The sequence below is a fragment of the Canis aureus genome, chromosome 10 (assembly GCF_053574225.1).
Source record: "Canis aureus isolate CA01 chromosome 10, VMU_Caureus_v.1.0, whole genome shotgun sequence".
NCBI classification, from domain to species: Eukaryota; Metazoa; Chordata; class Mammalia; order Carnivora; family Canidae; genus Canis; species Canis aureus.
Window position 1 is genome coordinate 21426412 of NC_135620.1, and position 27313 is coordinate 21453724.

At 35.9% G+C, this 27313-nt stretch overlaps 1 protein-coding gene and 1 long non-coding RNA gene across 10 annotated transcripts in view; one reads left to right on the top strand and one right to left on the bottom strand.

The window, feature by feature from the left end:
• The first annotated feature begins 1 nt into the window (after window position 1).
• Window positions 2-26320, top strand: LOC144322062 (uncharacterized). 3 transcript variants are annotated; one of them, XR_013387617.1, is made up of 4 exons: window positions 2-432; window positions 758-989; window positions 22039-22241; window positions 25369-26320. It is a non-coding gene; the product is annotated as an uncharacterized LOC144322062 (long non-coding RNA). The 3 variants fall into 3 exon arrangements; XR_013387618.1 differs by having other exon boundaries at window positions 3-432; window positions 758-974; XR_013387619.1 differs by lacking the exons at window positions 2-432; window positions 758-989 and adding an exon at window positions 3565-8829.
• FNIP1 (folliculin interacting protein 1) overlaps window positions 5342-27313 on the bottom strand; it is a 155382-nt gene continuing 133410 nt past the window's right edge. For 5 of the 7 annotated variants that reach the window (XM_077911563.1, XM_077911560.1, XM_077911565.1 and 2 more), the window contains 4 exons: window positions 26158-26326; window positions 15534-15731; window positions 11027-11142; window positions 5874-8651 (listed from right to left, as the gene is read on the bottom strand). In XM_077911563.1, the coding sequence (XP_077767689.1) occupies window positions 8573-8651; window positions 11027-11142; window positions 15534-15731; window positions 26158-26326 (562 nt within the window). In that variant the 3' untranslated portion in view covers window positions 5874-8572. Of the gene's footprint in view, window positions 5529-5873; window positions 8652-11026; window positions 11143-15533; window positions 15732-22977; window positions 23014-26157; window positions 26327-27313 lie in introns of those variants that run through there. The other 2 variants (XM_077911561.1, XM_077911566.1) reach the window with 2 other exon arrangements.

Here is a 27313-nt window from a genome sequence, read left to right on the forward strand (position 1 = left end):
GTGCGCGTGCGCAGCAGGGAGAGCACGCAAACGAGCGCCCAAGGGCGTGCCTCCGCGGTGACGTAAAAACTGGGGCGGTGCAGTTAGGCCTCTTTCGACTCCTCTTCGTGAGATTTGAAGACACGTCGCGAGATCTTACCTAAACCCGTCACGACATCCGCCTCGGATTTGCGGTTACGGCCATTCCAACTTCCGGTGCAAGGGCCGGAAACTAGCTGTGAGGGACTGAGCAAAAGTAGGCTGTTGGGGCAGAACCGTCAGGGTAAACGCTCTGGGGGGGAGGGTTTTGTTTGTGCCTCAATCCGGAAGCTCAGGGCGTGGCCACGCCCCGGGCCAAACTCCAGTTCTGCAACGCCGACGCCCCTCCCTTGGAGTAAGCGCAGAAGTCTCCACTGCAGTTCGGCGAACAAGGAAGTTCGTTCACTCTCTTCCGTGCGTTTCTTTCAATAAAACGAATCTTGTGGGAGGAGGCCGTCAGGAAGTACTTTAACGGACCATTATGGACGTCCGGAGATCAGGGCAGAGAAATTCGAAGTCTCGTGGCCTTGAGCAGGGGTTGGCGGGCGCTGGTCCTGCGGCCAGCTCCCAGTGAGTGCTGGCCCGCGAAGTCACGTGTGTACTGCGTGCGCGGAACCCGTACCCAGGGCAGCCCTTTCCTAGGGGCGAGGGGGCGGGTGTCGGGAGGATATAGGGCCCCCTAGACTCAGGAGTGATCAATTCCGCACTGCATTTACATACTAGCCTGTTTTCCCAACAGTTTCCATTTATTTACTGGTCCCTTGGTAAGAAAAAGAAAGACCACCCTTGAGGCTAGCCAGCACCTGCAAATGAGGTTTTCACTGTGAGACGACTGACGGAATTCCAGAATCCGTCGTTCATCAATAGTGTTTTTCACTGTTCTTTTGGCTGCACTGGTCTCAAAATTCTTCTTAGCCATCATCGACATATTTTCACTGGATTTTAAGCGTCCTGAGGTCTGTATACCACATGTAGGTATATCTTAGTATTTCTCACAGCAATTACCATAGTTCACTAAAGAACTCAGTGTTTTATGATTATCAGTTTTTTAATGACGTGATAAGAATTGTATTTGAGAGTAACAAAAGGAAAAGGAGAATTCAGGCTGCAACATTGGTATTTCTGGGACTTGGTAACGATGGCTGATATTAAATAATAGCTTTGTTTTCTGTTGGTCGTTGGGCTTGCTCAAACTTGTAGTTTACAACATACCATTAGCACATCTCTTTTTTGAGTATAGGCCAAAAACCAAACCAGGGAAGTTGTGGCTCAGCCATCCTGGAAATTAATTGTAGAGAGATCCCAAGGAATTGCAATGACCCATTTTCGTCATGTTGTGTCTATATAAACATGCTGCCAAAGGTCTGCCTAGACTCACAAAGGTTAGCCCTTCCATTCTTCAAGGATCAGTTTCTAGGGCCACATATTTGAAAGAAGGTAAAGGAATTAAAGTATGATAACCATGAGCTTAGACGTTAGGATAAACATCTGAATTTGTCTTTAATAGGCTATTTCTATTTAAACCACTTGAAGTGGGGCACCTGGTTGGCTCAGTGGTTGAGATCTGCCTTTGGCTCAGAGTGTGATCCCCAGGTCCCGGGATCAAGTCCTGCATCAGGCTCCCCACATGCAGCCTGCTTCTCCCTCTGCCTGTGTCTCTGCCTCTCTCTCATGAATAAATAAAATCTTAAAAAAAAAAAAAAAAGGAAACCACTTTAAGTTAATATCTCTTAAATTCAGTTTATCAGTAAAATGGGAATAGTAAAGGACCCATTGCTTATATGAGATAATTTATGTGAAGTACTTTGGCTGTTGTCTGCACAACGCAGGCACACTTTACCTCTGAAAAGTAATTTCTCTAAAGCTGAAATAAACGTTTGAAGAACTAGAAAGTATTTTTTTAACCCCTAATTTTTTTTCATTAGTAACTTGTAGAAACACATTTAGGCATTCTTGAAAATGTGGAGCAAGAACTGTCAAACTGCAGGTTATGTGTAAACTAGGAAACTGCTTTGGCAGAAAAATCTTCTAGTAACACTGAAACATACCCTTTCACAGTAAGTCCAGTGCTTGATAATATGTGCTGAAGAATACCCATGTACACCAGAAAAGATGAACAAAAATGTTCATTGTTCATATTAGCCAAAAACTAAAAATAACACCAATGCCCATCAATAATAGAATAAGTGTATTATGGTATCATTAGATTCAGTGGATAGAATCTCCACCATAATGTTGAGAGAAAAAAAAAAACAAAATATGAAGTATAACTAAAACCTAGAGCTCAAATACAGGCAAAATTAAATTATGTCACACAAGGATGCATAGACAGATAAAATTATAAAGAAAAAGGGAGATGTTCACAAAAATCATGTTGGTAGTTACAAAAAATGATGAGACTATTATGATCAGGACAGGGCACATGGAGTAAGGGACTTCTAGGTTACTAAAAATAATCTTCTTGACCTAAGTTATGGTTGCATTACTGTATATTGATTTTTGTGTATATATTTCATGGCAAAAATTACACAAAAATAACCTATTAGGCTTTTATCCTAAGACAGCAATAGTAAAAACAATAAATGTCCATGATAACTATACAAAGATGAACGTAAGCGCATTTTCAAAATCTTTCTTGTCCTTACTACTCTGTATTGTGCTCTAGTATGCTGAAAAAAGTGAATAGACAATGAAAACTCTAGTAACTTTTCAGAGAAAAGGCAACCTCTAAGGATTCACCAGGACTAGCTGGTATCTGAAAGGAAAAATAATGGTTCTGAATGCAAGTAGTCTATTAAATTCTAGGAAAAACAAAACATGATTAAATCTTTAAAAATATATAAATATATATATGGCTTAACTCCCTACTCTCTTATTTTCTTCATTATACTTACCACAACCTGACTCCATATTTTTTATTAAAGATTATTTATTTATTTATTCATGAGAGACAGAGGCAGAGACACAGGCAGAGGGAGAAGCAGGCTCCATGCAGGGAGCCTGACATGGGACTTGGTCCCAGGACTCCAGGATCACACCCTGGGCCGAAGGCGGCGCCAAACCAATGAGCCACCCAGGCGCCCCTGACTCCATATTTTCATCTCTCTACCCAACTAGTGGGAAATAAGTAAACTCCCTAAGGACACAGAAGAAGGTTTGTATTATTTACTGGCATGTCGCTGGCACTCAGACTTGTGTCCAGCATATAACAGGTTTTCAATGAGTCTGTTGAATGAACAAATGGAACTATCTAAGGATTAAGTAATGAAGAGGGGATTTTGATGTATAAAAAAAAAAAGATAAGCACTTGACTTGTCTAATGGCAAAGAAAGAGGTAAATGTTTTATGCAAAACCAAAACCTTATTAGGCAGACACTCATAATGGCTATCTTAACAAAACAAAAAAAGCAAACCAACAAAAATATGGGAGTAAAGAGCACTGGTTTTAATAGCACCTGGAATGAAGTAAAGACTTAAGATTTGGAGTATGCTGGGAAATTGAGTCACTACCAGAGGGGGGGTGGGTGGGAAACAACCCATGTTCTGGCCTAAATTCATAAAGGCAATTATAGTTGTTAAATCAGAATCTGAGGGGGAGGTGTCTAGGAATTAGTATTTCTCAAAAGCTACGTAGGTTAAAAAAAAAAAAAAAAAAGCTACGTAGGTGTTTCTAATATGCAATCAGGTTTAAAAACTACTTTTAGTTTTTAGTAGTTTAAAAACTACTAACTCAGGTTCTGGACTAGTCTTACCAGACTTAATTCCAGTCCCTTCACACAGTGAAGGATACGGACTTGTGAGTGCTGGGCTGTGATACAAAAGCAGCATCCCAAATTTCTTGAGAAAATAGCATCTCCCTTATACCTACACATTTCAAAAATGTGAGTCCCCTTGAGACCATTTAGGTAATGTTGCCTTTACCAAGAATCTGAATATGAGCACTGAGGTGAATAGAGAGACCTATTTTGGACTGTTATTTAAAAAGTCAGTTGGAAATAAGGAAGCTCAAGCCTCTTCAACGTAGTCTGCTCCTTAGAGTAAATGCAGATTTATCGGAGATCTGATCAGTGTTAACCCAGAGACCTGTCTGTAATCTAATGAAGGGACTGATCTAGTCTCACACTGATCAGTCCCTTTTAAAAGAATTACAAGGGACCAAGATTCAGGAGGCAGTGGAAGTTGGGGAAGCTCAGCCTATGCTTGAAGACAATCACCAAAGTTCTCCTGACAAATAATGGGTGGGAATTTCACATATTCTTTAAAAATATCTTTTGGGCTGCTTATATTTTTTTCTTTTGGTTGGTGGATGCATTTGAAAGGTTAAACCTAGAACAAACATAACCAAGTCCATGGTTTACACTCCAAAGCAAGGATAAGAAGCACTACATTCTCCAACCTTTGCCTTTTTAGCTAAGTCCTTCCTACTCAAAGCTACAATTCTTCAGCTCCCACTGCACCTTCACCTCAGGTTTTGTCCCACGTGTCATTCCACTCTACATTCTACATTGGCAAAAGCAAATGAATACAGATAATCTTTTACAATACATTTGTCACCACATACTGGGTGGAAACCACTCTGGTCTGAGAAACAAAATGAACCCTCATAAGAAAGACTGTATGATCTCAGATTAGATTCCATGTTTCAGATTCTTACTGCCAAAATCATTCCTCTATGGTTCTCAGAAAGATTTCTCTAAATTTATTAAATTTTCTCTAAATTTATATGCGGGAATAGCACAAAGTGACACAGATACCAATTATAAACCTCTAAAATATCTGATGGATGCTTCCCAAATACTGGATACTTCCTCTCTGCTTTAAAATAGTGCACTTATTTTCTTTTGTCTAATGTAAGAGTGATAAATATAAAATAAGACCATCGTCACTACAAAAATCCACTGGTCTAATTCTGCCCCCCGACATTAACTCTGCCCAAATCAACTGGCCTGAGTAAGATAAGGCAGCATCCCAACAGCCTACTCAGGGCTGAATCACGGCTGCAGAGCAGGCTCTCTAGGCTGATGAAAGAGCTTACTTACCCTATAATGAAGATGAAGAGGACAGACATGCTCAAAGGCACATGCAAATCAGTGAACAAACCAGGATTAGAATACAAACCAATTGGCCAATTTTTGGGGGGGGCGGGGGGATGTTTAATTATAAACTCAGTGGTAATCTGTATTGGATACAATGTTTTTAATAGGTTTACATGGCTTCTAGGTTTTAAATGATTTTGTTTTCAAAAAAGCAGTTAAAGAAATTTTCTGTTTGTCATCATGAAGAACAGGTCAAAAATAACATACCAGTATATTTTTTATGACTATACTTTCATTTATAAGAACATAATGTTAGGGACGCCTGGGTGGCTCAATTGTTTAGCACCTTTCAGCTCAGGGTGTGATCCTGAGGTCCTGGGATCAAGTTTCACATTGGGCTCCCCACAGGGAGCCTGCTTCTCCCTCTGCATACTATGTTTTTGCCTGTCTGTGTCTTTCACGAATAAATAAAACCTTAAAAAAAGAAAAAGAAAAAGAAAACATAATGTTAAATTCTCCCCACAACCACTGGGAGAATAGTGGGGAGGCTGGACAGTTTACTCAATAATAGCAGCAGCCAAGAATGCATTGAGATAAATTGATAAAATTTGATTATTTCACTTGATTCGCACAACCGCTTCAGAAAGCAGATTCTACTAAATACCAGTAAAGAAATTTGGGATTAAAGAATGACATTATGAGCAAAGTCACATATCTAGAAGTGCCACACTTGTGAAAAGAATACAAGTCAACAGACACCAGAGTCTACAATATTGAATATACCTGATCAAATATGAAATAAAAGACCAATATCGTCCATCAAATTGACGTGTATTTATTGCACAAATTTCCCCTAGAACTGGGAGGTTATTATAATACAGGTGTACATTTGAGAAATGTATACAGAACAAGGAACAAGTATGTACATTTTACATATCCCACCATCTAAATAACTTAGAGAAAGCAGAACAATCTCATAAGACATCCACCAGAAGTAGGCATTGTGTATGCCTACTTTTTTTTAAAAGTGATCATCCCCAGTGTATGCCAATTGCAACAAAATGAAATCTGTGCTAGAATGTTTATTGCACTTAACATTTTCAAACTCAAAATTAAGACATATTAATAAAAGCCAGGAATATTTCAAATCAAACCAATTAGTTTATATACAAGGAAAAATTAGTTTTAAATCTATAATGTAAAATATCCCTTTTTCATGTCCTGTTGCAACAGGTTTTTTTCCTATTGCAATAAACAGGTTTTTAAAATATGTAACACATCTATCTGTACCATAAGAAGTTGAAAAAATTATTTTGAACAGGCCAAAACTCTTCACATTCATCATAATGATCACACTTTAAAGAAGTAGCAGCTCATTCCTTGGGCTTTGTGTAAGAAAAACAAGACTATGATGAAGGTAGAAATTACAGTGGGTTAGGAATTATAAAACTCAGGAATCCTATAAGGATTAATGATTCTATGAGAAACTATAGGCCTCTTCCTTCTGAGCAAAGCTTAGCTTTAAAAAGAACAGTAGCATGGGCCATCCATTTATTGAAGGCTAGATTTCCTAAATGATAATTAAGAGATTTCAAACAGGACTGTGAATAGTTTGATGATTAATTAAGGAAACAAGCAAAAACAGACATTATCTACCTGCTACATATCATTCTGAACTACAATAAAAAAATAATGTACAATGGCCCACATATGAATCTGCCTATATTCCGAATTCTGCCAAAGAGATTGATTCATAGAACTCCAAGCAATAAGAGGGAAGAATTTCAATAATTAATGGAATACGGAAATTAAGCCAAAGAAAACAGAATCATAAACACTCTTTGGCAGCAAGTCATCCATAGGAGACTCAAGTACTAACTGGGATCAGCTGATAGGACACAGGGGCAAGTGATTGCAGGCACAACAATTTCAGGTTTACACTCCATCAAAACAACCATTTCTTGCCTAGTTGGAGATTTCTTGAATACATAAAGAACAAGGCAAAATGTGACCCAACACTATAAATTCAAGGCCAAAGACTAAACGAACCACAGGAATTTTCCTTAATTACTGAAAATTCAAACAGCAAGAATGAATATATCATACAGTAATTGTACTTAGTAAGAGAATAAGCAAGTGGGTTTTTTAAGCTAATCAATTATGATGAAAATAGTCCATGAAAGCAGAAACCAATTTCACTTCTAGCATTAAACATATCTTAGATCAGATAAGAATAAACTATAATGTAGTATTCAAGTAAACTGAGGTAGTAGAGTATATTGAAAACTTTATCTACCTATCTTTCTATTTACATTACTTACAAGAGTTTGGTTCCATATTAGCCTTTCTCATAAGCAACACTCGGCAATATATACAAAAACATTAACAATTGAAAAGTGAAAATATTTGAAAAAATTAGATTTTGGAAGGGACAGACTATTAAAAGAGAAGAATTTTAAGAGTTAACGAGCTCTATTAGTGTAAACTGAAATTATGAAGGACTGAGAAAAATATTCAGTTCCTGTGGGTTTAAGAAGGGCTGATACTGAAAGCAAAGGCCTTGGCTACCTGAGCACTTTTAAAGAAAATAGTATTATTTTTCCCAATGCTTTGGTGTAATTTTTAATCCTAATTTTCATTTATTAAATTAGATGCAAATATGTAAATATTAACATTTATAAGAATTAGCTTATACTTATAAACAAAACAAATAGTATAAAGTTGTATTCTTATTTGGGGAATCTACATTCCTCAGCCTTAAAAAAAGATCGGCTTTAGTTTATTTTAGGGTGTATGAACAGAAAATTCACCACAGAGTAACATTTAAACACTATTTACAATTGATACTAGTTGAAAATATTATTTTTAAAAAAGGCAAGTTTACCAATCAATCTTGTATTTCTTACCTCTGCTTTTTTAAAAAATAGATACATATGTACACTTGGATGGATAACATACACACATTTACACTCATTATTCTGGATTTATTATAATTAACAGGCTGTTTAAAATACTTTAAGAAATACCCCCAAAATTAGCTATTTTGAATTGAAAAACAAAAGAACAAATAAGCTTTTATAGATCTATCTATACCTTAGAAATAAGGAATTAAAACTAATGAAATGACTATTTCTGAGCCATTTAATTGGAGACATCCATTGCTATTTATGAGTGTGGCAACACGGGAGTGATCATATGAAATTCCTTGATGTTATTCATTTAGAAATTTCTACACTTTGGCTTTTTCAAATGCTTTCCCTCAAAATTATTTATGCTGTTTTCGTTTAACTTGGTTTAAAATACACCACCACCCAAAGTCCAGCCAAAAGGAAGAATAATCCAATGATCACACAATATGTACTGCAACACAGGATACCCAGGCATTTGACTCATTCAGATGGAAGTCTAACAGGGAAAAAAAAACAAAAAAACAAAAAACTGCCATAAACAAATGTTGTATCTGCTTCCTTGGTTTCTATTTAACTTTATACTGAAGTTAATTCCTAACAACCTTTATGTTAAAGGAGTATCTGAGCAACATATGGAGAATGAGTGCTTGCTACAGCAGCCAGAAGAGGAAGATCACTGGATTCAATCCTGAAATAAAGAAAAAAAAATCTCAGTTTAGGCTCTCTGTACCAGGACATGTGTCTTACAGGCAATGACTGCTATCTATGTACCATGTTTCAGCATTCAAGAACCTAGGCCACTTTGGCGAAAAGGAAAAGAAAGGGTAAGAAGAGAGTTGAAGATTACACAAACTGGAAATGTTTCAGTAAGTAAAAACTAGAACAAAAGATTTTTTTAAACAGAAGCTACTGAAACCCAAGAGTAAGTAACAAGTCATGGATGTAGGAAGGCATCTCACTGATCTAATAGACTAGGCATTAGGGCAAGGGATAGTATCTAACAAATACAACAAAGTATAATAATAGAGTGACTGTGTCCACCTATACTGTTTTGGATATAAATGTTTTTATAGGGCAGCCCCAGTGGCTCAGTGGTTTAGAGCCACCTCCAGCCCAGCGTGTGATTCTAGAGACCTGGGATCAAGTCCCACGTCGGGCTCCCTGCATGGAGCCCGTTTCTCCCTCTGCCTGTGTGTCTCTGCCTCTCTCTCTCTCTCTGCCTCTCTCTCTCTCTGTGTCTCTCATGAATAAACAAAATCTTAAAAAAAAAAAAAAAAAGATCCCCAACGTACTTTAAAAAAAAAAGTTTTTATAGAAGTACCTAGGGGTGCCTGGGTGGCTCAGTCAGTGAAGTGTCCAACTCTTGGTTTCAGCTCTGGTTATAATTTCAGGGTCATGAGATCAAGCCCCACATTGGGCTTTGCACTCAGAACAAGTGGATACTGCTTGAGATTCTCTCCTTCTCCCTATGCCCCTTCCTCTGCTCACATGTGCTCACTTTCTTGCTCTTTCTCAAATAAATAAAATCTTAAAAAAAAAAAAAAAAAGTACTAGGAAGAAGTAAGGGAAGCTTTTTTTTGGGGGGTGGGGAGCTTCTTAAAAAATACATCCTTTCCCTTTTTATAGGGAAAAAAGTGGCCAAAAACATAGAAAAGGTTATGTTAAAAAAAAAAAAAAAGTTATGTAGACTCATTCACAGAGAATTAATCTGAATAAAATCATATTATATATTTTTTTCAGCTAGTAGCTTGACAAAGATGGAAAACTCTGGCAATAGCCAGCAGTAGGAAGAATATGCTTCCTATTGTCTGTGAGAATTTATTCTGATACTTTTCTGATGACCTTTATTTAGTTTTACCTATCACAATAACAATATCCATCAAAAATTTAATACATCTATCCTTTAACTAAAAAATTTTAAGAATTTATCCTACAAACTGCAAAGATTTATATTCATTCTAGCATTGATTTGTAACAGTACAAAACCTGAAAATAATCTAAATTCTACCACATAATGAAATGCTATACAACCATTAAAAGTATGGAGATAAATCAGTTTTTACTTATATGAACAAACATTCACAATATATTAAAAGGCAAGTTGCATGATGATATACAGAAAGTAAACCAAATTATACTTTTTATCCTATATATTTAAAAATTCTGTAAGAAGACACAATCCATTAATTGTGTTTGGGTGAGAGTCAGAAGTTGGGGAAAAGTCACTGACAATTTTCATTTTATGCCAAAATGTACTGTAAAATTTGGTTATATGCAAACTACATTAAAAACTAGTTTAAATTTTTTAAAAATAAAGGCATAAAAAATAAAAAAATAAAGGCATGACACAGAATCATCTATTCCAATCAAGATAAGAAATAATATTAAATAGTAATATTTAATTTGGTTTCTGACACACAGTTGCTACTTGATGTTGGCTCTCCCTTCTAAAAAGCTTAATTTCAAAGATTTTTAGTTTGTTTTAATTTGTGCAATTAGGATTTCAGGAAATAATTCACACACATACATACACACATGCACAGGAAGTAGCCATAGAATACAGGCAAAGTGACTACAGAATATGATGAAAAAGGCTAGACAATGTCTCCCACTAATTTCCTGTTCCTCCTTCAGTTAGCATTTTAGAAAAGTATATTCTTCCCAGGGATAACTGCAAAATAGACAGACATGGTATAAAGATAATGGGGTATAAAGATAATGGGGTAGGAGTAATAATATGTAGGTAATGTACTACCACCCACAGAATAGTGTTACTTCAATCAGCTCATCTGGATGGCAGGGCAGATGCTGGAAATGATGAGTTTACAATATTTGTAAATTACAAGTTTCTCAACTTATTGTAATAGTACAAGAGATGATGCTTTTCAGATCAGTGGAAGCTAGGAATCTGCTTTTATATGGTATAGAGCAACCCAACTGACAACAGTATCCAATTTCTAATAGGAAAAGGACTTTAAAGGAAAAAAGGCAATTCTGGGGAATATTCTTTGCCTAAAGAAAGTGCAATGAGAAAACACAGCCAAAAAGAAACCATAAACATACCCTAGAACCACTCCTAGTTCCTTGACGTGAACACGCATCTGTCCCCTCAGGTACTCAGATAGCATTTTGCTCTTGAAGTATAACTCCTGTAATCGGTCTTCTAGATGCATTACACACTGCAGTTAAGGGGGAAACAAAGATCAGGTCAGAAAACATTTTCTAATTCAAAGTGATGGCAAATTCCAAAGCAACATGTTTATGACAATTCAGTTTAGTTACTCCTATATAAATTAAAACTTGGAGCACATTTTTAAAGCACATAATTTTAGCTAAAAGGAGTGTAAATTTTTCTCTAATTCATCCTATAGAGTTTAGATCCTATAGATTTAGATCCTATAGAGTTTTTGTTTAAATGCAGTAAATTAAACATAACATAAAATTTACCATTCTACCATTTTTAAGTGTGAAAGTGAGAAGCATTAAGTACATTTAAAAAGATATGAAATTATCACCACTACACATTTTTTTTTTTTTTTAATGATAGTCACAGAGAGAGAGAGAGAGAGAGCGAGAGAGGCAGAGACACAGGCAGAGGGAGAAGCAGGCTCCATGCGCTGGAAGCCCGATGTGGGACTTGATCCCAGGTCTCCAGGATTGCGCCCTGGGCCAAAAGCAGGCGCCAAACCGCTGCGCCACACAGGGATCCCACCACTACACATTTCCAGGACTTAGAAGATGTTTTTATTCCAAATTTGATAAATGTAACACTCATAAATTGATGCATTTCAAATGTATGTCTATAGGAAATACATTATCCCATGGAGAGTTATTATCCCATGGAGAGTTAAAGAAAAAAGTTGGCAGTAGCCCACAGAGAATGCTCAGTAGTCCTTACTAGAAAAAAGACATTTTTAGGCTAGAACATCAAAAACTAAAATATATACACTTCATTTATTATCAACTAAGTTGCTCAATTTAATAAAACAGGTGGTTTTGCATGTGAATTGAAACTATACATTTGAGGAAAAAATATGAATTTCAGGTGTGTTAAAGCACTAAATTCTTGCAGGGTGTTCCTTTCCAATGAAATTCAACTATTAAAACTACTAATAGGGGTAACCTGGATGGCACAGTTGGTACTGTGTGGGACTCTAGTACTCAGGGCTGTGAGTCTAAGCCTCAATTAGACATGGAGCTTACTTAAAAAAAAAAAAAAACAAAAAACCAAACTGCTAATAAAAACCCACTTTCTTCTTGGCAAAACAAAATAGAAACTATGTATGTATATAATACACACACACAAACACACAAACTTTGTATGTAATTTACATATATTTGTGAATTTACCATATTATCCACCACACGGCATGCACTCACGACCCTGAGATCAAGACCTGAGATGTGATCAAGAGTCGGACACCTAACTGAGCCACATAGGGGATGTCCCATATTACCCATTTTTAAGTATACAATTCAGTGGCATTAAGTACAGTCACAGTGTTGTATAACCATCATCGCTTTCCATGTCCAGAACTTTTTTCATTTTCTTGAACATTAACTCTGTACCCATTATATAATAAATCCTCATACCCTCCTCCCCCAAGCCCTTGGTAATCTCTACTTCCTCTCTCTCTCTGAATTTGCCTATTCTAGATACCTCATTTAAGTAGAATCCTGTAATTAATCTGTCCTTTCTACTTATTCTACTTAGCATAATGTATTCAAGGTTCATCCATATTGTATCAGAATGTCATTCCTTTTCATGGCTGAAATATTCCATTCTATGTATTAATACACATTCTGCTTATCCATTCATTTGTTAATGGACCCAAGTTGTTTCAACTTTTGGCTATTGTAAATAATGCTGCCGTAAACATGATGGTACAATTATTTGAGTCCCTGCTTTCAAATGTTTTGAGTAAAACCTCAAAGGCAGAACTTCTGGATTACAGGACAAATACAATGTTAACCTTCTTGAGGAACTGCCAAGGTGTTTTCCACAGCAGCTGGGGCATTTTACATTCCCACCAGTGACGTACAAGGGTTCCAATTTCTCCACATTTAGGATACTTGATGCTTTTATGTTTTTGATCATAGCCACACTATGAGTGTGAAGGAGTATCTTACTTTGGTTTTAATTTGTACTTTCCTAAAGATCATTTCATATGCTCAATGACCATTTATGCATCTTCTTTAGAGAAATGTCTATTTGCCTATTTTTATTCTTTAATTTTTTTAAAAGATTTATTTATTTACTCATGAGACACACACACACGAGAGAGAGAGAGAGAGAGAGAGAGAGGCAGAAACACAGGCAGAGGGAGAAGCAGGCTCCATGCAGGGAGCCTGACATGAGACTTGATCCCAGGTCTCCAGATCAGGCCATGGGCTGAAGGCAGCGCTGAACCGCTGAGCCATCCAGGCTGCCCTATTTGCCTATTTTTAAACTGAGTTTTTCTTTGTTACTCTGGATATCAATCTCTGAAGATATATGATTTACAAATATTTTCTCCTGCTCTGCATATTGTCTTTTCATTTGATGGTGTCTTTTGGTAAACAAAGATTTCAATTTGACAAAATCCCATGTATCTACCTCTTACTTTTGTTGCCTATGCTTTTGGTGTTAAATCCAAGAAATATTTGCCAAATCAAATGCCATAAAGATTATCCCCTATGTTTTCTTTGAACAGTTTTACAGATAGTTTAAGCACTTAGGTTTCGATTTAAGTCAGATTCAAGTTTGAGTTCATTTCTGTACAAGGCATAAGGTAAGGGTACTTGCCATGTGGATATCCAATTTTCTCAGCATGATTTATTGCAAAGGTCCCTTTCCTCTTTGAATGGTCCTGTTTCCCTTGTCTAAAACCAAATGGCCATATAAGTAAGGGTTTATTTTTGGACTATTAAATTCTATTGGCCTATATGTTTGTCCTTATGCCAGTGTCACACTGTTTTGATTACTATCACTTTGTAATGAGTTTTGAAACTGGGAGGTGTGAGTCCTCCATCTTTGTTCTTTTTTTAAAGATTATTTTGGCTCTTCAGGTGCCTTGAGAGTTCATGCAAATTTTTAGGATGCATCTATTTCTTCAAAAAAAAAAATTTAAAAAAAATAAATAAAAATAAAAATAAAAAAAGGAAGTCATTGGGATTTTTTATAAGGATTGCATTGAACCTGTAGATTACTTTGAATAGTACTGTGATCTTAATAATATTGGGTCTTCCAATCTATGAACACAAAATGTCTTTCCATTTCTTTAATTTCTCTCAGCGATGTTTTCTAGTTTTCAGTATACAAGTCTTTTGTGCATGGTCTAATTTATTACTAAGTAATTTATTCTTTTGATGCTATTTTAATTGCTTTCTTAACTTCCATTTTAGACTGTTCATTGCTATACAGGCTCAGACTCACAATACAGTACAGTCTACTGTACATACATAGTGTATGTAAATCGAACTATATTTGCACACTGATTTTGTATCTTGCAATTATTTTGCTCATTTTTAGCTCTAACAGTTTTTTTTTGTGGAATCTTTAAGTTTTCTACATTAAAGATTATATCATCTGCAGGGATAATTTTACTTCTTCCTTTCCAATTTGGATGCCTTTCATTTCTTTTTCTTGCTCAACTGCTCTGACTAGGGCTTTCCAGTATTAGGTTGAATAGAAGTGGTGAAACTGCTCTGACTAGGGCTTTCCAGTATTATGTTGACTAGAAGTGGTGACAGTGGGCTACCCATGTCTTGTCCATGATCATAAGGGTAAAACTTTTAATATTTCACCAATGAGAATAATGTTAGCTGTGGTTTTGTGAAATGTGGACTTTATCATGTTGCTCTACAGAGGTTTTTAAATAAGCTGTATTGTATCTGTCCTAACAAGAAAAAAAAAAAAGAAATTTGAAAGTTGGAAAATAGTGTCTTCAGTAAGAAGTTATTCAGTATTATGAAGAGGGATCATTCAAAGTCCTGACATGACAATGAGGCTCTAGAAAGCACTGGCATTCTGCACAAAACGTGAGGACACTACATGTCTATATCTTACATTAAACTAGTCAGGCACTAAATTCTAGCTGCTGAAACCATACAATAAATAGACATGTAGAGATCCCCCTCTGTCTTAGTCAGGTTGGGCTGCCATTATAAAATGGCACAGATTAAATGACTTAAAAAAAGAGAATTATTTTCTCATAGTTCTGGAGATTGGAAGTATAAAGGTCAGGGTGCTAGCATAGTCCAGTTCTGGCGAGAGCTCACCTGGGCACAGAGATGACTGCCTCTGCTTGTGTTCCCTTTTCATAGAAGGTCATGAATCCCAGCATAAGGGCTTCACCCTCGTCACCTCATCTAACCCTAATTATCTGCCAAAGGCCCATCTCGAAATACCATCATACTGAGTGTTAGGGCATCAACACATGGATTTTAAAGGAACACAAACCTTCAGTCTATAACCACTTTTTTCCAAGAAACAGTGATGAAGCTAACAGCAGTATTCAATGTAGGCATATACTAAATAAAATTGTCAGCTCTCAGAGTGCTAAATAATTCAAGCCTTATACATACTTACAAAATTTGGAGACAAGTTATGTTTATAAAGCTGAAGAGTGGAATGAAGCAGGTTGGACACAAGACTGGAAACCAATACTTCCTTTCCCAATTTATTATCTGTCATCCGTCTCTGGCTACTGGCCACTTGAACAGTCCATTTATCCATATCTGCTATAATACAGACAGCTTCTGCTATTGGTTCATCCAACACTGGATGCTGGAAAGAAGAATTCATCTTATAATGAGCAAATGAAGTTTTCAAATAAATGTTAATGAAAATAAGGCAAGGAAGAGATATCAAAAACAGAATAAAAGAATATTAAATTCTGACAGCTATTGCCAAAGAATTCTTAACAGTGGAAAATGGAATATTTAATTAGCTCAGTAACAAATACCCTGAGACATCTTATAGAAACCATCCCTAGGGGAATCTGGGTGGTTCAGTTAGTTAAGCATCCAACACAGGTCATGATCTCAGGCTCATGAGATCAAGACTCAGCTGGGCTCCATGCTCAGCAGGGAGTCTACTTGAGATTCTCTCTCTTTTCCCTCTGCCCCCCTCACTCTCTTTCTTTCAAATAAGTAAATCTCAAAAAAAAAAAAAAAAGAAAGAAATAATCACTGTAGAGATTCATTACCAGAACTCTTTTTGTTTTTAATTTTTTAAAGATTTATTTATTCATGAGATATGCACACAGAAAGAGGCAGAGACACAGGCAGAGGGAGAAGCAGGCTCCATGCAGGGAGCCCGATGCGGGACTCAATCCTGGATCTGGGATCAGGCCGAGCCGAAGGCAGATGCTCAACAATGAGCCACCCAGGTATCCCCAGAACTCTTTTTAAAAAGTTTTTGTTTAAATTCAGTAAGTTAACATACAGTGTAATATTAGTTTCAGGTATATGATATAGTAATTCAACAATTCCATACATTACCTGGGGCTCATCACAGCAAATGCACTCCTTAATCCCCATTACCTATTTTACCCATCCCTCACCTCCCGCCTCCATTCTGACAGCCATCAGTTTGCAGAACTCTGTATTCTTTAATCCAGAAGTTAATTGTCACCAGTCTTTTGATCATTCAATGAATTTACTGACGCCTGAGTGGCTCAGTGGTTGAGTGTCTGCCTTTGGCTTGGGGCATGATCCCGGGGTTCTGGGTTCAAGTCCCACATCAGGCTCCCCGGAGGGAGCCTGCTTCTCCCTCTATGTCTCTGCCTCTCTCTACCTGTCTCTCATTAATAAATAAATAAAACCTTTAAAAAACCTAGTATTTGAAATACATGAACCCAATGGCCTTTTTTCTTTCAAAGTTGTACTGTTAGTACAATTTTATAACAAAGAATGTTTGCTCCCTGGTAAACCCAGGTTTGGCATGCCCAAAGGATATCCCTTTGCCCAGTAAATGAACAACCACTATGAATAAGGCTTTTGGCTTGAAGCTAAGTAAACAAAGACAATGGAGTTCACAGTCCTGTATGGGAGATAAAAATAAATACAAATGGCTATAAAAAGACATATGTTTAACAGACAAAACAGGCATCAAGTGCTGGGGTAGCAGAAGAGGACAATAATGGGTTTTGTGTGATTGGGAGTTTCACAGTAGAACTGACACAGGGCTATAAATTTAAGTATGGATTGGACTGCTGGTGCAAAACAAAAGAGGAATATGGATAATTCTGTAAGTGAGAATATCATGAGAAGACTCAGAGACATAAGTAAATGCCTATGACTAAATTAGTGAAATGTGATACTGAGAAGTGGGGAAGAGGAGAATGGCTTGGAAAGACACACTGCGAAAACTTTCCATGAAACTCTGAACTTTATATTTGTTTTTATAAAATAGTACTCAAATATTTCTTATTCAACTCTTACCAAGAATATAACATGTTTTAATTAATCAACTTAATTACTGAAATATAATTTTGGAAATGTTACATACATCTAAAGATGTAAGGTATTCCTTGCATTTTTAAGAAACAAGGTAACAGTTAATATATTTTAATGTATTTCTACAGTTATAAAAGAAAAATAAGGCAAGAAGCATGCTCAAATAACCAAAATGGAGTAACAAACTGTTAAAGGCAGATACTTTCACAAGCAGTGGGCATCTTTAGGAGATGAAAATTATGATTGGGGGGGAGGTACAACCATTATCTTCACAAGGAAATGCCTAAACAGATAATGAGGAAGCAGCTACAAAATATACCTTGTTTAAAAAGGTTACAAACCACTTTAGAAATTAACTTTATAGCCCTTCAATCAAAAGGCATGTGGCTAAGATTTTTCTTCCCCCACCACAAGTTTTTATTTAAATTCGTTAGTTAACATACAGTGTAGTATTAGTTTCAAGTGTGGAATTTAGTGATTCGACACTTCCATGCAGCACCTGATGCTCATCACAACACTTGCCCTCCTTATTCCTCATCACCTATTTCATCCTCCCACCTCTGCCTACTTCCCTTCCAGTAACCATCAGTTTGTTCTATTGAATCTATTTCTTGGTTTGCCTCTCTCTTTTGTTGGTTTGTTAAATGGTTTATCTAACCAAAACTTACAAAAACTATGTTTTGGTAAAGGAAAGAAAAATGGTTCCAAGTCAGTAGCTTTCCAAGTGAGAAGAGCCTAAATACCAAGCTTATGATCAGAAATAATTCAAATCAAAATCACTTTAGAAGTTGTTTAAAAAACAAAGTGGAGGGCAATACCATTCATTTTTATTGCTCATTTTCACTTAGTGGACTGTCATATGCAATGTCCTTATCTGATAAAATTTCAATTTAGACAATCCCAGTCTTTCCCTTCATCATCAACTTCTGGAAAAGAAAGCCTACAGCAGATGATAGTATATTCTCAAGTAAGACCTTGTAGTAGCTTCTCCCACAATCTTTGTATCCAGCCTTAGATAATTCCTAGTCATAAAATGGAAGTAATTTATGTAAGAAACAATAAATACAATGCTTTATTTTTCTTAACCTTCTTTTCTGAGTTTCATGACTTCTATAATACAAATTCATCCACAATCTTACCAGCCTTTTTTCTCTCTCAGGCATTTCCAGAATGTCAATACATAAAATCTCTAATCTTTTCTCTATCAGATACTTCCATATCTCCATCTCATAACAAAACCTGATTTTTCAATTGCCTGCTAGGTATTCAAACATGGCCTCGTAAACTGCACATTTGAACTAAAAATGTTCCAAATCAATTTCAGTGTACTCTCTACAAAACTAGCAAGTTTCTTCAATCACCTTTCAAAATTATAATGAGACCCTCAATGTAGCAGAGGGAACAGGCCTTAAAGATACTGCAAACTGCTGTTCAAATTGGCATTGCCTTTTGGAGAAGAAACTAACAAACATACATCAAGAATATGAAAATAATCCTAGCCTTTAACACTGGCCAACAACCCCATTTCTGGTGATCTAGCCTAAAAAAATTGTCCTATGTTCTTAAAACACAGAAGTATCAATATCGACAGTAAAAGAAAGAAAAAGATGAGCAATAAAAAACAGAGAACCCAGAAATAAACTCATGCTTAGTGCTCTATTAACATATAACAAAGGAGCCAAGAATATAGGATGGAGAAAGGATAGTCTCTTCAATAGATGGTGCTGGAAAAAATTAGACAGCCATAGGCCAAAGGATGAATGTAGATCCGTACTGTACACCATACACAAAATTCAACTGAAACTGATTAAAGCCTTGAACATAAAACCCAAAAGCATAAAAATATCAGAGTAAGATCTCTGGTATTAGTCTTGACAATGATTTTTTAGATTTGACACCAAAAGCAAAGACAATGAAAGCAAACTAGACTAAAATGCTCTTGCACAGCAAAAGAAACCAACAGCAAAATGAAAAAGCAGCCTACCGAATGGGGGAAAATATTTGCAAACCATTTATCAGCTGAAAGGTTAATATCCAAAATACATAAGGAATTCATATATCTCAACAGCAAGGGGGGGGGCTAATAATTTGATTTAAAAAATGGGCAGAGAAACTGAACATTTTTTTCCAAAGAAGACCTGCATTTAACCAAAATGGACATAAAAAGTACTCAACATCACTCATTATGAGGGAAATGCAAATCTAAGCCACATGAGGTATCACTTCACACCTGACAGGATGGTTGTTATCAAGACAAGAGGATAACAAGTACTGGAGAGGGTGTGAAGAAAGAGAACACTTGTGCACTGCTGGTGGGAATGTAAATTGGTGCAGCCACTATGGAGAACGGTATGGAGGTTCCCAAAAAATTAAAAACAGAACTACCATATCCTCCAGCAATATCACTTCTAGGTATACATATATTCAGTAGATATGAAAACAGGCTATCAAAGAAGTATCTGCACTCCCATGTCCATTGTACCATTATTCACAACAGCCAGAAAGACACACCAAACTTTCCATCAATGAATAAAGATGTGATACACACACACACACACAAATAGTATTCAGCCATGAGAAAGATGGAAATCCTGCCATTTGCAACAATACATATGAACCTTAAAGGCATTATGCTAAGTGAAGTGAGACAGAGAAAAGCAAATACTGTACTATCTTACACACAGAGAATCTAAAAAATCCAAACTCACAGAAACAGAGAACAGATTGGTGGGTGAGAGGGGTAGGAGCGATGCAGATGGAAGAAATGGGTGAAGCTGGTCAAAAGGTACAAACTTCCAGCTTTAAGGAAGTTCTGGACATGTACAGCATGGAGACTATACTTAACATTGTATTGTATATCTGAAAGTTGCTAAGGGAATAGATCTTAAAAGTTCTCATCACAAGAGGAATGCCTGGGTGGCTCAGTCAGTTAAGCATCAGACTCTTGATTTCAGCTCAGTTGATCATTTCAGGGTCTTCGAGATCCAGCCCCATGTTGGGTTCCTCAGTCAGTGGGAGTCTGCTGAAGATTCTCTCTCTTCCTCTCCCACTGTCCCTCCCCCCCACTCGTGTACACACTCTGTAATAAATAAATAAATCTTTTTAAAAAAGTTTTCATCACAAGAAAAAAATGTGTAACCATATGAAGTGATGAAAAAAATGTGTAACCATATGAGGTGATGGATGGTAACTAAACTTACCATAGTAGTCATTTGCAATATATACATATGTAATATATTAGTTGAAGGAGTACAACATGATTAATATATCAATTATATATCAAAATAAAACTGGGGGAAAAGAGTTGAGCAATAGGAGAAAGGTTAAAAAACCTAAGCCTATGACAAAACCATGGAGTAACGAATAAACATTACAATGTTTACAAAGTATGTTAATGATATGGGGAAATTCCCTGAAATCAACTGTTAGGTAATAAAAGCAGAATTCAAAACATCAAAGATAATACCATATATAAAAATACACATACACACACACACACACACACAGTGGCTACATATACATACATTTCATATACATGTGTAACATAAAATACATATTTATACATAAAAATATAAATTATAGTGTTCTCTATAGCAGACTATATGGCGAATCTACATAAAAACAAAGTGTGGAAAAAATTATCAAAACCCTATATATACAGGGATCCCTGGGTGGCGCAGCGGTTTGGCGCCTGCCTTTGGCCCGGGGCATGATCCTGGAGACCCCGGATCGAGTCCCACGTCGGGCTCCCGATGCATGGAGCCTGCTTCTCCCTCTGCCTGTGTCTCTGCCTCTCTGTCTCCCTCTGTGTGACTATCATGAATAAATAAATAAAATCTTTAAAAAAAAAAAAAAAAAAAAAAAAAAAAACCCTATATATACATATGTACACAGGAAAAAATGTATATCTGTAAAAAATGTGCATATATACACACACACACACACACAAAAGGTCCCAGTTATATATGTATATGAAGTGTGTATATACACACATACATACCTATATATACATAAAAACATAGAATAAGAATGATGACAAGATTTAAGACAGAGAGTACCTAATATGTACAAGACACCACACAGTATAACTCTGGTATAACATTAATATCACTTTCATTACAGCCAAGGACACCAAGGTTAAATATCTTAGGATATACAGGAAGTGGCTAAGTCTGGGTTTTATCAGATGCCACATACTGCATAATGACTGGAAGAGGTTTTATATTAAGAATGGCTACCAATGAATGTTAGAGTTGGGAAAACTTGTGCTTAGCTTTCTACATATTTCAGTATTTCTATAGTAAATATATATTTAATTTGGTAATAAGAAAAATACCACTTTCTTAGAAACTGAGGAGAAAAAGAAAAGACACTCTACTAATACAGTTCAGAAGAATAAGACTGTATTTTTTTAAGAAAGTACTGTGCTAATGATTTATTTATTAAAAAGCTCCTACATGGTTTTCCATGTAGGTGTATAAGAAATAGTTCTCATGTTTAATATAATGTGGGACATTATAAGCACACAATAATTAAAACCATTAAATATAAACTTTATAACTGAAAGAGAAAAATGAATGATAAAAATCCAACCTGTTAAAGCTAAGATGAAATTTGATCTTTTTTTTTTTAAGATTTTACCTATTTATTCATGAGAGACACAGAAAGAGAAAGGCAGAGACACAGAGAGAGAAGCAGGCTCCATGCAGGGAGCCCGATGTGGGACTCAATTCCGGATCCCGGGATCACACCCTGAGCCGAAGACAGACACTCAACCGCTGAGCCACCCAGATGTCCCAAGTTTGGTATTTTAGTTTTCACTTCTTCAAAATTTTCTGTAAGCATCTTTGATAATAAAATATTTTATATAATTAAATGAAAATATAAGAGGGAAAGACTAGAAACCCAGCTACTAAAACACAGAGAAGACAGAAAGCTCTTACTTTTTGCCATAGTGGAATGATTCTAAGAGCAAGAGAAGTAGGACCACTAATATAAAAGTCTTATAAGCTCTTTAATGCCAATTTTGCTATTTTATTTGTATTGACCTTTGTTCATCTGTTTTAGAGACAGTATGTTTTAGGGACAATGTTTTGAATATATTAAGCACAGAAGCTTAAGAGCATCACTGAGGAAGAGGTAGATCAGTATTGATTTCTAGCTCTGCCATTCCCTATCTAATATAACTTCAAACACTTCTCTGTGCTACATCTGAAATACAGGAATGACAGTAATAAGCACCATAAAATTAAGTGAAGCATTATGTTTAAGCACCTGGCAAACATTAATGCTATAATAAAAACTAAATGATTATTATTATTACTATTCCTCCTACTCCTAAGGTTAAAATTTTCAAAACTGAAATGTTTTGTCTTCAATAGGAGACAGTTACCCCTTCCAATTCCCGGCTTCTAGAGACAACATCAAAGAACACAGTGTGTGTGCTAATGGGTATAGATGGAGGGAAAAAAGAGACTGAAAGACTGAGGTCAGACATAAAGGAAAACAAGAGAATACAAAGCATTTTAAGAACGCACATCGGATTTCCTAGCCAAATATTTCAAAAAATACTTACTGAGAGTACTCTGTTAGGCACTGGGAGGACAGAACTGAAAAATATAGAAAAAGCTGCTGTACTCTGAAGGACAAATACCATTAACTGATATAAATTCTTTCCTGTGAAGCATTACTTATTAGTATCTTCCTCAGGCATTTAGTTTTTTATGTGTATTACATTTATCCATATACTTCCCTTACTTCCTCCATTACCAAGTAAATAACTCCAGATCGGAAGCTATTTCTTTTTCATCTATATATCTCTTGGACTATTAGAGTATCAGAATACACTATGTCAGTAAGCATTTATCTGATTGGTGTTAAAGGATTGAGCAAAATGGCTTTTGAAAGTAAAGAACTTGAGTTTTGATAAGTTTTCTTTCAAACTTTGTTTTTATTTAGATTTTTCATAATTTCCCTACTATAAAACAAAACACCAGACTTCACAACTTAAGATCAAACACAGGAGCTTTTAACCTTTCTGACTAATAATTAAGAGACTGCTTGCTCACTGAGCCATATTTTCTCACCAATGATTTCCCAGTTGGCTTTCTCCATTCCTTTTTAATGTAACTGTTGTTACAGAAAGAAAAGGGAAGGTTTTGTTGAAAAAAAATTATTAGAATGACACATGGAAATGAAGGAAAAACCAGAAAATTCAAGAAAAGCTGGAAACTTCAATACTCCGTGCTCAATAAACCATGGAACAACTACACAGAACAATCGGCATGAACATGGGAACCTAAAGGCTATCAACCAACTCAACCTGACATCTATAGTACATTCTGCCCAACAACAGCTGACTATTTTTTTCAACTGCACACAGAACATTCTCCAGGACACACCACATGCTAAGCCATAGAACAAGACTCAATAAATTTAAAAGGACTAAAATTATACAAAGTCTGTTCTCTGACCACAATGAAACTAATTCAGAAATCAAGAAAAGGAAATTTAAGAATTCCACTAATATTTGGAGATCAAAAACATAATTCTATATAACCCATGGGTCAAAGAAATGGCAAGGGAAATTAGAAAATATTATAAAGTGAATGAAAATGAAATCAAAAGATTAAAATGTATGAGCTTCAGTGAAAGCAGTGCTTAGAGGACAATTTAGAGCTAAATGCCTAATGTAAAAAGAAAAAAATACTTCAAATTAAAAAGCTAATCTTCCACCTTAGCAAAAAAGAGCAAACTACATCCCATGGAAGAAATAATAAAGACGAGAATAGAAATTAATGAAAGACAGAAAAATAGATAAAATCAGTGAAAACAAAAGTTGTTTCCTTGAAAAGATAAAACTAACACACCTTCAGCTAGGACAGGAATCAGCAAACTTCTTCTATAAAGAGCTATAGAGAAAATATTTTAGGCCTAGGGGCTATAAGGTTTCTGTCTCAATAACTCAATTTGGCTCCTGAACAGTCACAAAGTACATAAATAAGTGGGTAATCATGTTCCAATAAAAATGAATTTACAAAAAGCAGGTATTGATCCCATGGGCCACAGACTACTCATCTTTGATGCCTATGTGCCAAAAATAACTTTAATGAAGTCAAGCCTTGAATTACTTCTTCTTTGGAATATCCCATTTTTAGAAGGTTGGGGAAAAAAGAAAAAACACAGATTACAATAATCAGGAATGAAAGAGGGGACATAACCAGTGAACTTATAGCAATTAAAACGATTATAAATGTATGCCATGAACCATTTTATTCCAACAAATAAATGAGGTCACTTAAATGAAACTAATTCCTAGAAAGATGAAAATAATCAAAATTGACTCAGAAGAAATAGAAAATTGGAATAAATCTAGAATAAGAAATTGAATCACCAATTTAAAATACTCTTTTTAAAAGTCCAGGTCCAAATGACTTCACAGGCAAATTGTATCAAACATTTGGAGAAAAAAATAATACTAATCTTCCAGAAACTCTTCCAGAAAATAGAGAATGAATCACATTTCATTCTATGAGGAAAGTATTATTCTACTATTAAAGACAGACAAACATATCACAAGAAAACTAAAGACTAATATCCCTTTGAATACAGATTCTAAAATTCATAACAAAATATTAGCAAATCACATCTAGTAATATATAAAAAAACCCATATACCATGATCAAGTGCAATTTTTTTCCCTAGGAATACAAGAGTCGGTTAACATCTAAAAATCTACCATATCTAATATAATCTAACACATTAACAGATTAAGGAAGAAAACCCAAATGATCATATCAATAGGTACAGAAAAAATATTAAGACAAAATGCCACATCCATTCATGATTTAAAAGTGGAGGCAACAAAGAAGGAAACTTTCTCCATTTGATAAAGGACATCTATAAGAACCCCGCAGCTAACAACATACTTAATAATGAGAGTCAATGTTTTCTCCTAATATCAGGAAGAAGACAAGGATGTCCACTATCAGCATTTCTATGCAACACTGTACTGAACATTCTAGCCCATACAACCAGGCAAGAAAGACAAAAGGCATCCACACTAGAAAGGAAGATAGAAGACTATCTATTCATCAATGACATGAACCTGTATGTAGAAAAACTTAAGGAATTTACACCAAGAAAACCTACAAGAACTAATAAAAGCAAGGTTGGGGCACCTAGGTGGCACAGTTAAGTATCTGACTTTCGGTACTGGCTCAGGTCTTGATCTAAGGGTCATGAGACAGAGCCCCGAGTCAGACTCTACACTCAGTACAGAGTCTGCTTAAGACTCTTTTTCCCCCTCCCTCTGCCCCTCCCCTACATGCTCCCTCTCTCTCTCTAAAATAAATAAAAAAGAAAGCTCAGCAAGGTAGAAGAATATAAGATCAATATACAAAAAGCTATTGTACTTCTATATATAAGCAATGAACCATCTGAAAATGCAATAGAGAAAATAATTGCATTCACATTTAAGCACTTGCAATTTTTTTGATATAAATGATCTAATAATGAACATCTATGAATATGCACAGTAAGTTCTGTATTTCAGATTTCTGATTGCACAGATTCCTGAAACTCTCTACTTGCTTTCATGGTGACAGGTACCACTCATGCAAGTGCAAAAGTGACAAGATTCAGAGAACAATGACTGTGTTTGAAGTATAACCAAAAATATAAGGTAACTTGGGAGTTCTACCAGTTAACAAAGTTTATTCTAAATAAATTCAATAGCAGTGAAGGCAACTCACCTGCACAGCATGAGACAAATCTGATACCAGACACTGACGGAGCCTCTCATCACTCCCAATTCCTTGAAGAACAAAGTCAGGCACATAAGAGGAGCAGTAGCCACCCAACAAGGACCTCCCAAAGTTGGCAATGTTGGGCTGAACAGCACTCACTTCAATTAACTTTGACCTGGAAAAAAAGTCCCAAAAGAATGCATACCCAATCAGTAATAAACATATTTTATCAATAAAAAAATTTTTGGACTCTACTAGTCTATATTTCTAGTATCATCATTTTCTGTAAAATATCCTCAGGGTACAATCATCCTTAAGTAAAAACTGGCCTAAGTAACCAATCAAACCATAAAACAAAAAAAAAAAAAAAAAGAAAAAAACAAACCATAAAACACTCCATCTTATCCAGAAAAGAGGGTGGATGAACAACTATGTAATATGAGTATAAATCTTTCATAACAGACGTTAAGAATGGGCAGCCCCGGTGGCTCAGCGGTTTAGCGCCGCCTTCAGCCCAAGGCCTGATCCTGAAGACATCGGGCTCCCTGCATGGAGCCTGCTTCTCCCTCTGCCTGTGTCTCTGCCTCTCTCTCTCTCCCTCTCAGTGTCTCTCATGAATAAATAAAATCTTAAAAAAAAAAAAAAAAAAAGAATGCTATCCCTTGTGTATGTATTATATTCTTAATACAATCAGAAAATGAAAACCATCATCCAAAACAAAGTAGTTAAATATTAAATTCATCACAAACCCAAAGCTTGGAATATAACATTTCTCATATGAATCTTGTACTTGACCTAGAGTATATATATTTCCTGTTTTCCTTTTAGTCTTGGCCAAATTCACTTCTAACAGCCATTTCCCACCTTCTGCGTGATTACCTTTCTCTAGTTGTTGAGCTCAGCACAGGTCCATACCTGGGCGCAAATTCACTCCTAAATGACCTGAGAACTCCTAAGCAGTAAGGAATTTCCTACATACATACTTTTCTTTAATGCCTTCACAGAGCCTTTCTGGGGTGCCTATGGAGCTTAACTTTTAAGTTTTTTTTATCATTAAGAGCACACAGTAATAGAAGAGAATCTGTCCAGGACAATAATTTCTTCTTTCATATTAGTTATCACCAACCTCCAGAGACCATCTAAACAGAAGAATGGTACATGT